Source organism: Polypterus senegalus, chromosome 17, assembly GCF_016835505.1.
Source record: "Polypterus senegalus isolate Bchr_013 chromosome 17, ASM1683550v1, whole genome shotgun sequence".
Lineage (NCBI taxonomy): Eukaryota > Metazoa > Chordata > Cladistia > Polypteriformes > Polypteridae > Polypterus > Polypterus senegalus.
Genome location: NC_053170.1, coordinates 3,632,246 through 3,645,710, shown reverse-complemented (window position 1 = coordinate 3,645,710; position 13,465 = coordinate 3,632,246). Strand labels below are relative to the sequence as shown.

The following is a 13,465-nucleotide window of genomic DNA, read 5'->3' as shown; positions in this document are numbered from 1 at the left end:
ACGGTAACAGGACAGGGGTAGGGACATTCACAGCCCTGGTGACAGTGACACTAGACGCCACGACAGTGTAGTAACTTGTATAACATTATGGGGACATCGTCAGGGATGGTAGGAAACTGCATCCTGCTAGAGGGCAACTACCCAGGAATGGACAAGATTAGCAGACCCTCTAAGAAAAAGACAGACTTGCTTTTTAACTATTTTAAGGTTGATTTTGTTTCTCGCAGGGCTGAATATTTTTTACAAACTCACTTTTTTTTAATATAAAAAAGAGCATAAGTTCAACACATCAATTAACAAAAAAAGTGTTTTTTTTTTGACTTATGTTACTGTCTTGCATGTTGCATGAGCCTGCATATTATTTGACTTCACATACGTATCACGTACATGTTACACAGTCTGATGACGCTCAAAGCAGCCAATTGCATGCATTGCCACGTTGCGCTGGTGCTTCCTTTTCAGTTGTTTGTTGCTGCACACAACACAGACAGGTTTGTACTTTTTTGTCCTTGTATGTTGCAGGAAAGTGGCGCTCGGTCAGCCTGTCTGGCACTGCTCTTGGTTATGACATTCCTCACTTGCACTGCAGCATACTCTGCCAGCAAAGTCGTCGACCACCTTCTTTCAGAAATCTGCCACAGTCCTGGTACTGCCACTGTTGGCAATTTATAGCCATTTGTCAGTGCAACCTTATGCATGTGATAGCACACAGGTGAGTCAGATGTGCGAACGCAGTCAGCTGGCAGACGAGCGATCACCTGGGGCGGCATCGGCTGGGGTCCGAACAGCTGATCTCCTGATCACCTTCAAGAAAATCAGAGTGTAACAGCAGACCCCCTTACCCAGCCGGCAGCCCCACTACCAGGACCTGTGGCCTGGATAAATTGCTGAGGAAACCTACTTATACCAAGCCATACCTCTGACAAATAATAATTCCTTCCCCCCAATTGACGACAACAACAAAATTTATTTCTAGAGCACATTTTTATACAAATGTCGCTCAAAGTGCTTTACATGACGAAGAGAAGATAAAAGACAAAGTAAGAATTAAAATCAGCGAACACTAATTAACATAGAATAAGAGTAAGATCCGATGGCCAGGGAAGGAAGAAAAAAAATTAAATCTGCAGGGGGTCCGAGGCCACAAGACCACCCAGCCCCCTCTAGGCATTCTACCTAACATAAATGATCTCAATCAGTCCTCATTGTATTCAGGGTTCTCATGGAAGGACTTGATGATGACTGTCATGTAGACTTCTGGCCTTTAATCCATCAATATAGGGACATCTCGGTGCTTTGATCAGGTGGTGGTGGCGCAGAAAACCGGAAAAAGAACAGAAGAGAGAGTAGGGGTTAGTATGCATTTTGGAGCCACAATGAATAGTAATGATAATTAATTGAATATGCAGAGCATCAGGATTAAATTAAAATGAAGTTATGGGAAGGCCATGTTACAGTAATGTGTTTTCAGCAGTGTTTTAAAGTGCTGTACTGTATCAGCCTGGTGAATTCCTATTGGCAGGCTATTCCAGATTTTAGGTGCCTAACAGCAGAAGGCCGCCCGCCTCAACACTTCTTTTAAGTTTTGTTCTTGGAATTCAAAGGAGACACTCATTTGAGGATCTGAGGTTACGATTTGGAATATAAGGTGTCAAGACATTCCGATATATAAGATGGAGTGAGATTATTTAAGGCTTTGTAAACCATAAGCAGAATTTTAAAGTCAATCCTGAATGACACAGGTAACCAGTGTAGTGACATTAAAACTGGAGAGATGTGTTCAGATTTTCTTTTCCTAGTTAGGATTCTAGCAGCTCCATTCTGCACTCGTTGCAGTCGATTGATGTCTTTTTTGGGTGGTCCTGAGAGGAGTGCGTTACAGTAATCTAGTCGACTGAAAACAAACGTGTGAACTCATTGCTCTGCATCTTTCAATGATATAAGAGGTCAAACCTTTGTTATATTTCTTAAGTGAAAAAATGCTGTCCTAGTGGTCTGATTAATATGCGATTTAAAATTCAGGTCAGAGTCAACAGTTACCCTGAATTCTTTACCTCCGTCTTGACTTTTAATCCTAATGCATCAAGTTTATTTCTAATAACCTCATTATGTCAATTATTGCCAATCACTAAAATTTCTGTTTTCTCTTTATTTAGCTTGAGAAAATTACTACTTCTCCATTTAGAAACACAAGTAAGACATTGTGTTAGTGAAACAACAGAATCGGGATCATCAGGTGCTATTGATAAGTACAATTGTGTGTCATCAGCATAGCTGTGGTAGCTCACGTTATGCCCCGAGATAATCTGACCTAACGGAAGCATGTAGATCGAAAAAGAGCAGCGGACCCAGGATAGAGCCTTGTGGAACACCATATAGAATGTCGGGGGTCTTTGAAGTATAATCACCACAACTAACAAAGAATTTTCTCCCTGCCAGGTAGGGTTTAAACCAATTTAAGACACTGCCAGAGAGGCCCAGCCATTGACTAAGGTGATTTCTAAGAATATTGTGATCAATGGAATCAAACGCTGCACTCGGATCTAAGAGGATGAGAACAGATAAACGTCCTCTGTCTGCATTTACCATTTACTACTTTAACGAGTGCAGTTTCTGTGCTGTGATTTGTTCTAAAACCCGACTGAAACTTACCAAGTGACGAGATAATCAATAGTATTTGTCACTTTTAACATTGTGGCTGATCGGCGTGCACGTACAGCCTTACATGCAACCTCCCCATGTATTGGAATGTTAGACGTCAACGTTGCTCCATGCTAGTTCTTGAATTTGCACAATTTTTATTCCATGCCATGTTACAGATGAAGAGAAGACATTAGAAGCAGAGTGTACTTGGTTTGATTTTGTTACAAAAGAAAAATGACAAATGGCGGGGTAGACAAAAAAGTTCCAACATCTGACCTTATGATCCAGGGATTTTCCTTCTGTTGTTTAGTCAGTGTATCGGTACTGCACCTCACTCGCAGGGGGGGTCCTCAGAAACCTGTAAGGAGTGTGTGAGTGTGTGTGTTTAGTTACATTTTATTCATTTAAAACTTGATATTACAAGAAATTAGATTATTTACGAGACGTGCCAGTCCAGGCCTCTTGGGAGAGATTCAGTGCACCCAAGAATCGTTTAAACTTCTGTGACGCCTCTCTGCCCAGCACCTCCACAAACTGGGCACAGCTTGCCACCGTCCTCCTCCTCCTCCTCTCCTTTTAGACGGTCAGCCTCGGCCAGGTGGGCTTGAAAGGACGGCTGTAAAGAAATGTCAGGGGTGTTAGGGGATTCCTCCTTAATTTTGAATGGCTGTCCAGTTTGAAAAGGAGTGGATTTGAAATGAAAAAACAGTCGTCTCGTCTCTTCTGTACTTTCCACGCAGAATGACCACCTTTTGTTGAAAAGCCCCTTTAATGCGTAAAGAGAATTTTAAATGCAACTCAAAAGTCATTTTCTAACCCACCAGAAGAAACTGCAAGTCATTTGGTTGCTGCCTTCAAGTGCACTGCGAACAAATTGTGAATTCCCCTCTTTCAGGATGAAGTCACTCTTTTTATTTTCCCTTCATTCTGAATTCAAGTGCCCTTTGCTTTGTGTTTTTTATTTCATTCTCGTCCTTCTGTGGAACTGGAATGCCAGGTAGGTCTGTGGAAATGAAACAAGTCGAAAATGGATCTCTCTAGAAGTCGCCTGCCCCTTTATGCACATTCAGCACCACTTGGGGTTTTAATGCATCAAGTGACAGTTTTATGTCATAAACGAGGATGTCATTTGTGTGTCTCTTCTCTTTTTGTGTCATTCTGCCCTTCTGTTCACAAAGCTCTTTAAGGCATTTAAAGAGGGATGGAGCCAATCACAATGGCAGGGACACATCCAGGAGGGGGACACCGGCCCACCACACATAACGGTATACTTGAGCCGACGCTCACACCGGGCCATTGTCCCGTTTTAATTAAGAGAACAAAACAATCAAACTCGCATGAGAAATATGGCCAGGCAAGCATGGGGTTCTTACAAAAGAGAAGAGACGTGCAAGAAAAAAAAAATCCTTCAAATAAAAAAAGAAAATGCAGAACCTGCAGATGTCAAAGAGCCGTAAGGCAAAAAAAGGCCCACTGAGTTAACAAAAGGCTGGCAGTGTGGCATAGTGGTTAAGGCTTTGGGCTGCAAACCCTGAGGTTCAAATCCCACTACTGACACCATGTGACTCTGAGCAAATCACCTCACCTGCCTGAGCTCCAACTGGAACAGCAAAGGAAATATAACCAAATGCATCTCAAATGTTTTAATGTTTAAGATGTCAGCCAAATAATAAGTAGTTGCAGTAATCTTTATATATAATACGCTACCGTGGCTGTCCGTTTGTCAGTCCTGGATTTCAAATCGCCTGAAGCTTGCAAACCATTTGACCTATCCATTCATCCATTATCCAACCCGCTATATCCTAACTACAGGGTCACGGGGTTCTGCTGGAGCCAATCCTAGCCAACACAGGGTGCAAGGCAGGAAAAAAAACCCGGGCTGGGTGCCATCCCACCACAGGGCACACACACCAAGCACACACTAGGGACAATTTCGGATTCCCAGTGCACCTAACCTGCGTGTCTTTGGACTGTGGGAGGAAACCCACGCAGACACAGGGAGGACATGCAAACTCCACACAGGGAGGACCCGGGAAGTGAACCCAGGTCTCCTTATTGCGAGGCAGCATTGCTAACACTGCGCCACCGTGCCGCCCCCATTTGACCTATTGACTTGAGATTTGGTACACATACACTACGTGACGTCTTCTAACCGCTTTAGGGGTGATGGTTGATCTCCAAGGTTGTTCCCCTTTTTATTTTTATTTTATTGTAGAATCAACTCTCGCAGCGGCCAGCAGGGCTGCTGTGCGGTGTATCTTGTCTGGGCTGTTCTCATCCCTACCACCTTCGCCGTTATTTCCCCTCCCTCTTCATATCTTAACTCATTCTTGAGGCAGATTGAAGAACTTAAGTGCCAGCTTAAGTGAAAAATTAACGAAAACATACTATGTAATTGCAACACAAACACTGACTGAATCATTTTTAACATGAAAAGATGCCGACGGAAGAAGAGAAGAAGCGGGCCGCTAGAGTGGAGAAAAGAAGAGCTGCTCAGGAAGCAGCAAGCGCATCAACCTGTGAGCAAACGTACAGAGAAAGAGTATGAAAACTCTGAATGCTCAAGTCAAGTGGATTCACTGCACGTTATCGTTATAGATAGATACTTTATTAATCCCAAGGGGAAATTCACATACTCCAGTAGCAGTATACTGATAAAGAAGAATTTTTAAATTAAAGAGTGATAACAATGAAAGTATAACAGAGAGAATAAAGGTAGAAAGATAGTCATACACAGAGCTTGCGTTATAGCAGTGCTTGTCAAATTCTAAAAAATCTTGTAGCTGTTCTTCAAAGGTCGCTTTGATTTTTCTAATTTAAGACATATCACTGGTTAATAAAAACTGATGTCAGCATTTAACACTGCGGTGCCATCAAATCTGATGACCAGTCTTCTCAGTTTAGGACTCGGTGCCACCTTCTGCAGCTGGGATGTGTCTGCATGTGCAGACTGGCAGCATCACAGCCTCCATACTAACCCTCAACATGAGTGCTCCACAGGGTAGTGTGTTGAGTCCCCTTGCTTATGGTTGTGTGGCTAAACAGGGTACCAAGTCCATCATTCATTCAGCAGGTGATGCCATCATCATAGACCATTTGTGAAATTCCCTTGGGATTAATATAATAATCTGTCTGTCTGTCTATTTATTTTATAGTGCCATCCATCTCTCTCTCTCTCTCTCTCTTACATCTATACATACAGACCTGATCACTAGCAATGACACGGCTTACAGAGGCGGCTCAACTCCACAGGGTCGTGTGCTGAGCCCCATGCTGTACCTGTGCGACCAGACACAACACCAACTCCCATCATTAAATCAGCTGGTGAGCACCACCGTCATAGCCTGGACTCCAGCAATGAGGTGGCTTACAGAGAAGAAAATCGACAAAGGAACTCCATGAGGAGTGTGCTAAGTCCCATGTTATGGTTGTGTGACCAGACACAGTGCCAACTCCATCGTTAAGTAGATCAATCAATGACACCAACAGCTTACACAGTAGAAGTCTCCCTGCTGACTCAGTGGTGCCAGGACAACTCCAAAACCATAGACTTAAGGAAACAGAAGGCAGACCACAATGTACATTAACTCTTTTAGGGTTAATTCATTTTTTTTTTCCTTTTGTCCCAGGGCTGAATATTTTCCCAAAAAACGTACTTTTCTAAAATGCAAACAAAGCCACAGTTTCACTCAGAAATCAACATAAATACTTATCTATGACACCTGTCACTGCTGCTTTATGTTCCTTTAGCCCCCAATTTATGTAAATTCATGCACTTATTCCATTCCTGTTTGTCTCATCACTCATAAGCTGAAAGGCACTTTCTGGGGGGGAAAAAAAAAAAAACATCTTGAAGCAGTCGAGTGGCTGGTAACTCGTGGTGTCCACTAGCAGGCCACGTCATTTGATGAAGTCCAGTAGCCAGCTTACCTCCCATGGATCAGTGTCTGTGTAGTCCTCCCAGGTGAACTTTGCCTTAGGTGCATCAGCTGGAGACCGATCATCTGATGCAGGTACCCGAGTTACGTTTTCGATCTCCAAATCACGTCCATCAAAATCGGAGTCCAATTCAGCAATATATAAATAAATAAATACTGGCAGTCCCCAGGTTACGTACGAGATAGGGACTGTAGGTTTGTACTTAAGTTGAATTTGTATGTAAGTCGGTATATAAATTTAGTAAATGCTATTGTTGACCGACTGTAACCAAGTGTTATGCCAATGAATGATGGAGTTTCACCTCTCTCTGACCTTTTTATTATTTCTACTTTATTTTCAATGGTGATGGTGGTTCTCTTCTTTACTGTATCACCACCACTTGCATCAGATTTCTCTTTCAGAGACATTCTTGAAGGGTGAAGACAAAAGATTAAGATGAGATCTTCTGCACAGTACTGTACACCCTATCAAGCAGGAAGGCACCCGTCGTCAACACGTCTGATGTACTGACAAGAGACAACTTTCTGCTATGTGCATAACAGTACAAGCAGGCTTGCTGTTGAGAATGAATGGGGGCATCGACAGGCGGTTCACCACCAGCCCACCTCACAGTCACCTCCACTACAGTATGCTGCCTACAGCGTCCGCCCACTGAGAACGAACACGGTGCGGCCAAAGGCAGGTAGTGAATCGCCCCCATTCAATAGGCAGCCATCTGATGCACACTACAATGCTGACGTTCAGCCACAACCGGGTCACTGCTTGCAGCATTACCAGCCACCTGCTGAGAACGAACGGGGCAGCCGTGTGTGGTGGGCGAGTAGTGAAACCGCTTGCCACCGGGTGCCGCCCGAGGGGCACTACACTGCGTGAGCAGCAAAATCACTCCCCTCCAGCCTCCGTCCAGCCACCGCTTGCAGCGTCCTCAAGCTGAAGCTGACGGAGCGGCAGTTACTAATGTGCATGCGTCGCAGCTGCAGCCCGTTCATGAGTCGTAGGTCAGATGTTCGTAACATGGGGGACTACCTGTAAATAGTACGCTTAGAATATTTTGGTTTGCACGTTCGCTTTGCTATCTCATCAGATGTTGATGCCGTTCTAGATTTGTTTATGCTATTCACACAAACGCAGGGTTTCAACGTCCTCCTCACAAAGAGGGCCTACCTGTAACATAACTGGGGGTTTTGTGGACACTTACAGCTGATTATCACCTGTCGACATCCACCCTCAAACACCGCCCTAAAAGAGTTAAGTGGGATGCCGCAGTGTTGGTGGAGTGACCATCACTAGTGAAGTCAAGTGGGCACAAAACATTTGCGCTCTCATCAAGAAGGCTCACCAGTGCCTCTGCATTCTTGGAACATCTGAGAAAATCTCAGATGTCTTCATCTCATCTCAAAACTTTTTAAGTACTGATGATGTGAGGACATGCTTCATGTGGAGTGAGATCATCAATGGACTCTTTCGGGGGGTCTGTCCTTGGCCCGTCACGTCTTCTGATTTATATTTATCTCGTTGATCCTGGTGTACTTAGGTAAACTTGTGAAATTTGCAGATGATGTTAAAATTGGTGGAATGGCAGACACGGAGGAGGCAGCAGAAGCAATTCGAGAAAGACCAGGATGAGCTTTAGAACTGAGGAAACACTCAGATAATGGAGTTTAAAGTAGAAAAGTGCAACATGTGAGCAACAGGAATGTTAGTTATAAATTCAAGATGGGAGGTGATGACCTGTGGAAAGCAACCACTGAAACAGACTTAGAGGTTCATGTTGACATATTTTTATCACCTAAGCTAAGTGGTGAAGCCATTAAAAAGGCAAATCAAATGTTAGGTTACACTGTTAAGAATGTTGAATATAAATTAAGGGCCGTTCTGCTCAGACTACATAAAGCATTCGTAAGACTACATCTAGAGTACGCCGCGCAGTTGTAGTCACCACAATAAAATAAGTGTGGAATATATTAAATATAATGCCAAAAATACAAAATTATAAATCCGCGATGTAAAATACATCTACTTATATAAATATACAGTATATATATCCCTCCACCAGAGCAGCTAAGTGAAACAACACCAGTACAATAAGAAAACCTCCCCTGCCCCAGCAAACGTATAACAAGCACAACGCACAAATAATAGCGATGGAGGAGTACTGAATGACAATGAATGTGAATTGAGTCCGGGTAAAATCACTGTCCAGAATACAGATGACTGATCAAAATGGATGTGTTTGAGTCTCTCGAAAAACAGAACGACGGCGGATGGTGGAGTATAATGTCCAACCCTGGGGTTTCTTGCCAATAATGGTGTTGATGTGATTTCGGCAGAATGAGAATCAAACTGGAACCAGGCGCGATGAAAAATAGCGGAATGATTTTGGTCGGTTGTCGGTACTTTAAACCTCCGTCCCTCTCTTTTTTTTTTTTTTTTTTTTTTCCTTTCCCTCCTGATGGTTTTTAAAATGATGAACCGGAAGCAACTGTTAAAATCCCGGTTCTGACGTGTCCAGGGGACGCTGCCTCCCTGCAACACCCTTCCCCGTTTCTTATTACTGGGACGACATTTAAACAGTCGAGCATTAGTTTAAACAGGGTGCAAACACAATACACAACACCACCTATGTGGCCCCGCTATATTGTTTTGTTTGCTTCATCACTTAATTTAGAGCTACACATTAGGTCTCTGTCCAAAATTTCATTCTATCCTCTCCGTCACATTACTCGACTTGTACTAATGCTCAGACTCTGGTTCATTGTTTCCTAACGTCTCGTATTGATTACTGTAATTCCCTCTTCATCGGCCTCCCTGCAAAATCTACACAGAGACTACAGTACATTCAGTCCTCCACAGCCACACAAAGCGTTCTGCTCACGTCTCCCCTGTTCTCTCCCAACTGCACTGGTTACCGATTCCATCAGGGGTTAAATTCAAGGTTTTGCTTCTCACCTTCAATGCCCTTTATTAAGTTGTCCCCCTCTACCTAACTCAGCTCCTAGCTCCATACACTCCTTGTCGCTCTCTCAGGTCCTCGATTAGTCATCTCCTTACTGTCCCACGCACAGCAGACTCTCAGCTCCTTCAGTGTTATGGCCCCTCATCCTCAGTCTCTCCAAGTTTGCTCCTCTTTCTTCGCCTTTAAAGCTCAACTCAAAATTTTCCTCTTTGATGAACTTTTGACTCCTATGTGATCTCAACCTCCGATATTTGTATGTAAAGCGACCCAAGTGTGTGAAAGGTGCTCTGCAAATGCAACTTACTATTATTATTATTCTCTGTGCCATTGGCACTGACTGGGACATTTTCTACTGATTGGTCATACGGCTACTAAACAGCCAATCATAGGAGCAAACTCTCTGGCATCACATGTTTCTGTCTGTTTGTGTCTACAATAGCATTTTCCGGAAGTGATTTATTTACCAATATTTAGCCAAAATGCATGAGCTTGCGATGTGATCGTATAGCTCGATGCCTGACATGTTTGGATTACGTGAGTAATTGGGCTTTTTCATCTTCATTCATCTGGTGACTCTTCCTATGAAGTCAATAGACGGATTGGGAGAAAAAGAGGGGGGTCATAGGGTCGATGGAAACGGGTGTAGGGCACTCCTGATATCTGCAAAAGGACGAAGGTCCAAGTCTTTCGAGTCCTGGTGTTTGAGAGACATGGACGCTATCCAGTGACCTGAGATGAAGACTGGACTCCTTCATGTGTGTCTCTCCGGAGTATCCTTGGATTCCACTGGTTGAACTTTATGTTGCTCATGGAGTCCCAAATGAGGCACATGACCTGCATGGTTGAGGGAGTGTCAGTTACGGCACTACGGCCATGTGGCACAATTATCCGAGGGTGATCCGACTCAATGTTGAGGACCCGAGTGGCTGAATCTGCCCAAGGGGGTCACCCACGTAACACCTGGCTGCAGCACATGAAGGGTCACTGTGGAGGGTTGGATTGGACCACGTGTTGTGCCTGGGGGGGTTGCCAACCAGAATCCCACGCTGTTTCATCATATGGTGGGTGTGGCAACGCACTGTACCAGTGTATGCTCCCCAGGTTGACTTGACTTGACTCCAAGTGACTCGGTAAGTAATTGATACGCCAAAATATTTTTAGGTGGGGTGTTTCATTTTTCTACCCCCAGTATGACATTGTGGGATGATGTTCACTTTTGTTGTTTGGATCAAGTAATTCTCTATGTCTTCAAATGGCTGCTTCCATCTTTTTCTTGAGTTAGAATGGCTGTGACTTATTTGCTGTAGAAGTTCAACCACTGGCAGGGAGGCAGCGTCTTCAAGGAACACAATGATTTATGTTCCTTTTCTCTCTTTCCAGGTCTGTCCAATCCATTCCGTGGACTCCTTAAGCTTGGCAATTTAGAGCGGAGAGGGGCGATGGGAATCTGGAAGGAGTTTTACTGCGAGCTGTCGCCATTCGAGTTCCGTCTATACCTGAACGACGACGAGCGAACTTGTGCGGAAAACTGCTCCCTTTTACGGTGCGAGTCCGTGGTGCTGGCCGGCAATGATGGCCGCTTTGATGTCGCCTTCTCCAGTAAGAGGCTGTACCTGCGGGCCCCCTCTAAAGACGAGGCCGAAGACTGGGTGGATCGTCTAAAGGAGGCCTTCTTGAAGTGTCGACCTCAGCAGCAGGAGGAGCACTGGGAGATCCTTACTGTCCCAGCTTCCAGTAAACCTCTCAGCAGTGCAGAAAATGGCCTGCCATCTTCTCATCAGCCCAGCAGCACACAAGAAGTTAAGCCAGAGCTTGTCTTGGACTGGACGCGCCACACCCAACCGGAGCAGGATGCCATCAAGGAGTCTGTCCTGTACATCTTCCGAGAAAACACGTGGCTCCCCTTTGTGTTTTCCTTGTCTCTGGAAGCTTTGAAATGTTTTAAACTTACAGGGCAGAAAAAACAGCTACAGGAGAAGTACCTGATTGAGAAAATCCGAGATGTTGTGCCGGACATGTCCCTCGGCGGGCCGTCGTTTTTTAAAATTTTAACTTCAAAGGCCACCTTAAAGTTGCAAGCGGAGAACAAACGGGAGGCAAAGTCCTGGCGGGAGCTAATCCGGGGCACGATAACCGCGTACCTGGAAACGGCCGAGGATGCCCTGTCACCAGGGGGAGGAGATGGGAATCTGCATAGGCTTGTCCAGTACAGCCTGAAGGAGAACAGCGCCTTCCTGCAGCATCTCGACAACGTCCCAGTGCAGAGGGGTCTGGATGCACAGAATTTCAAGTGTGCCGGTAACGTATACTGCTGCCTTAACTGCTGTGCCATTAGGGTGCCATCTAGTGGGGAACATTGTCAGGCATGGCGAGCAGGCATGAGACAATACACTTGACCCACCATACAAATGGCATTGTGATTCCAGCGTCACGATTCTCTCTTGGGCTGACGTTTTCTCAAATGAAGTGTAGTGTACATTACTAGACGTTCATAAATAAGTTCAGGACGCGCATGCACAAATGGTAATGCCAGATATTTGTAAGGGTTTTTTTGTTATTATTTTTATTAAAATCGATGGTCTCTTGGTGTGCTTCTGAAAATGATGACAACCCAAGACTTCAGCTGCACTGCCCTGAAGAGCACGTAAAAACACTGGACTAGCGAAATAGGCAGGATGCTGGATACGACGGAGTGTCCCACATCTTTGGTGAAAGAGAAACAAAAATACGCTGCTAATGTCCTGCACCCCCGCGCCCCACACACTTTTCTCCCAGCATTTGTGTCCGGTTTCCAGAGAAATCGGAAACCACAAACCATGTTGGCATGTTGCTGGGTGATTAGCACATCCAGGTAATATACTCGCTGTCCTCTGTCCATGGGGCAAAGAAGCCTTTTTTTAATTATTAAAAAAATACATTTCAAGAAAGTAAAATCGTATACAGTTGAGCAAAAATAACATACACAGCAAATAACTTCAAAACCTAACAAAGCAAGTTAAAGAGGCAGGAGCACAGGAAAGCTAAAAATCCACAAAGGGAAAAACATCCTTTTTCCTCTAAATGAGTGCTTATTCGAGCATGTTTTGTTTTTGTTTTTTTTTTTAAAAAAGGTTTTGAGCAGATCCTCTTAAGTGAGAATTTGATTTTTTTTTTTTTTCTTTTTCCAGTTTCAGATAATGCAGAACATCCGCCCACCGACTAATGCTGAGTTCCATTTGAAATGGGAGATCTGAGTTTTTAATTGTAACATCCCCCTTAAGTCAGATTTTCAACTCAGAGGTTCAGAGCTGGTCTGTTAAGCACCAAGTTTGTCCAATTTCAAACTTTGCTGTTGTGTTATAGTGCTATTACACTCAGACTTCCTTTACTTGCTTTCTTATTGGATCTAGATGTATTTTGTAGAGATAAGGGAACTCGCTGGCTTCATTACTGGATTGGTCTCCTCTCACACCTTCAGATTAACACACACAGGCCCTGACCACACAAGTGCCATATGAATAACGCATGCACTGCCCGTTACTCCCCAGCACTTCAAGGGACTTGCTTATCATTGGCACAAACAACACGCAATGTCTTAGATATATGTCAGACCTAAATATTAAATCAATATCTCCAAGAATATATTTAAACACACAAAGGCTCAACATCCTTGGTAACAGGCCACTTACCAACCAATGATGTCTGTCTTATACCAAACAGTTCCTTCTGTTGGTTGGAGCTCACCTCCTCAGCCTAATAAACCTTGCGGTTCAGACAACTTCTGACTGCTCCAGGTGCTCTTAATATTTACTTTATGATATATTTATTTATATCGATCAATCGATATATATATATATATATATATATATATATATATATATATATACACACAGTGAACCCTCGTTTATCACGATTAATCCATTCCAGACTCTACCGTGATAAATGAAT

At 43.9% G+C, this 13,465-nt stretch overlaps 1 protein-coding gene across 4 annotated transcripts in view; it reads left to right on the top strand.

Annotated features, from left to right (window-relative positions):
- plekhm1 (pleckstrin homology domain containing, family M (with RUN domain) member 1) overlaps positions 1-13,465 on the top strand; it is a 90,167-nt gene that overhangs the window by 50,420 nt on the left and 26,282 nt on the right. For all 4 annotated transcript variants that reach the window (XM_039739232.1, XM_039739235.1, XM_039739233.1 and 1 more), the window contains one exon: positions 10,919-11,836. In XM_039739232.1, the coding sequence (XP_039595166.1) occupies positions 10,919-11,836 (918 nt within the window). The remainder of the gene's footprint in view (positions 1-10,918; positions 11,837-13,465) is intronic.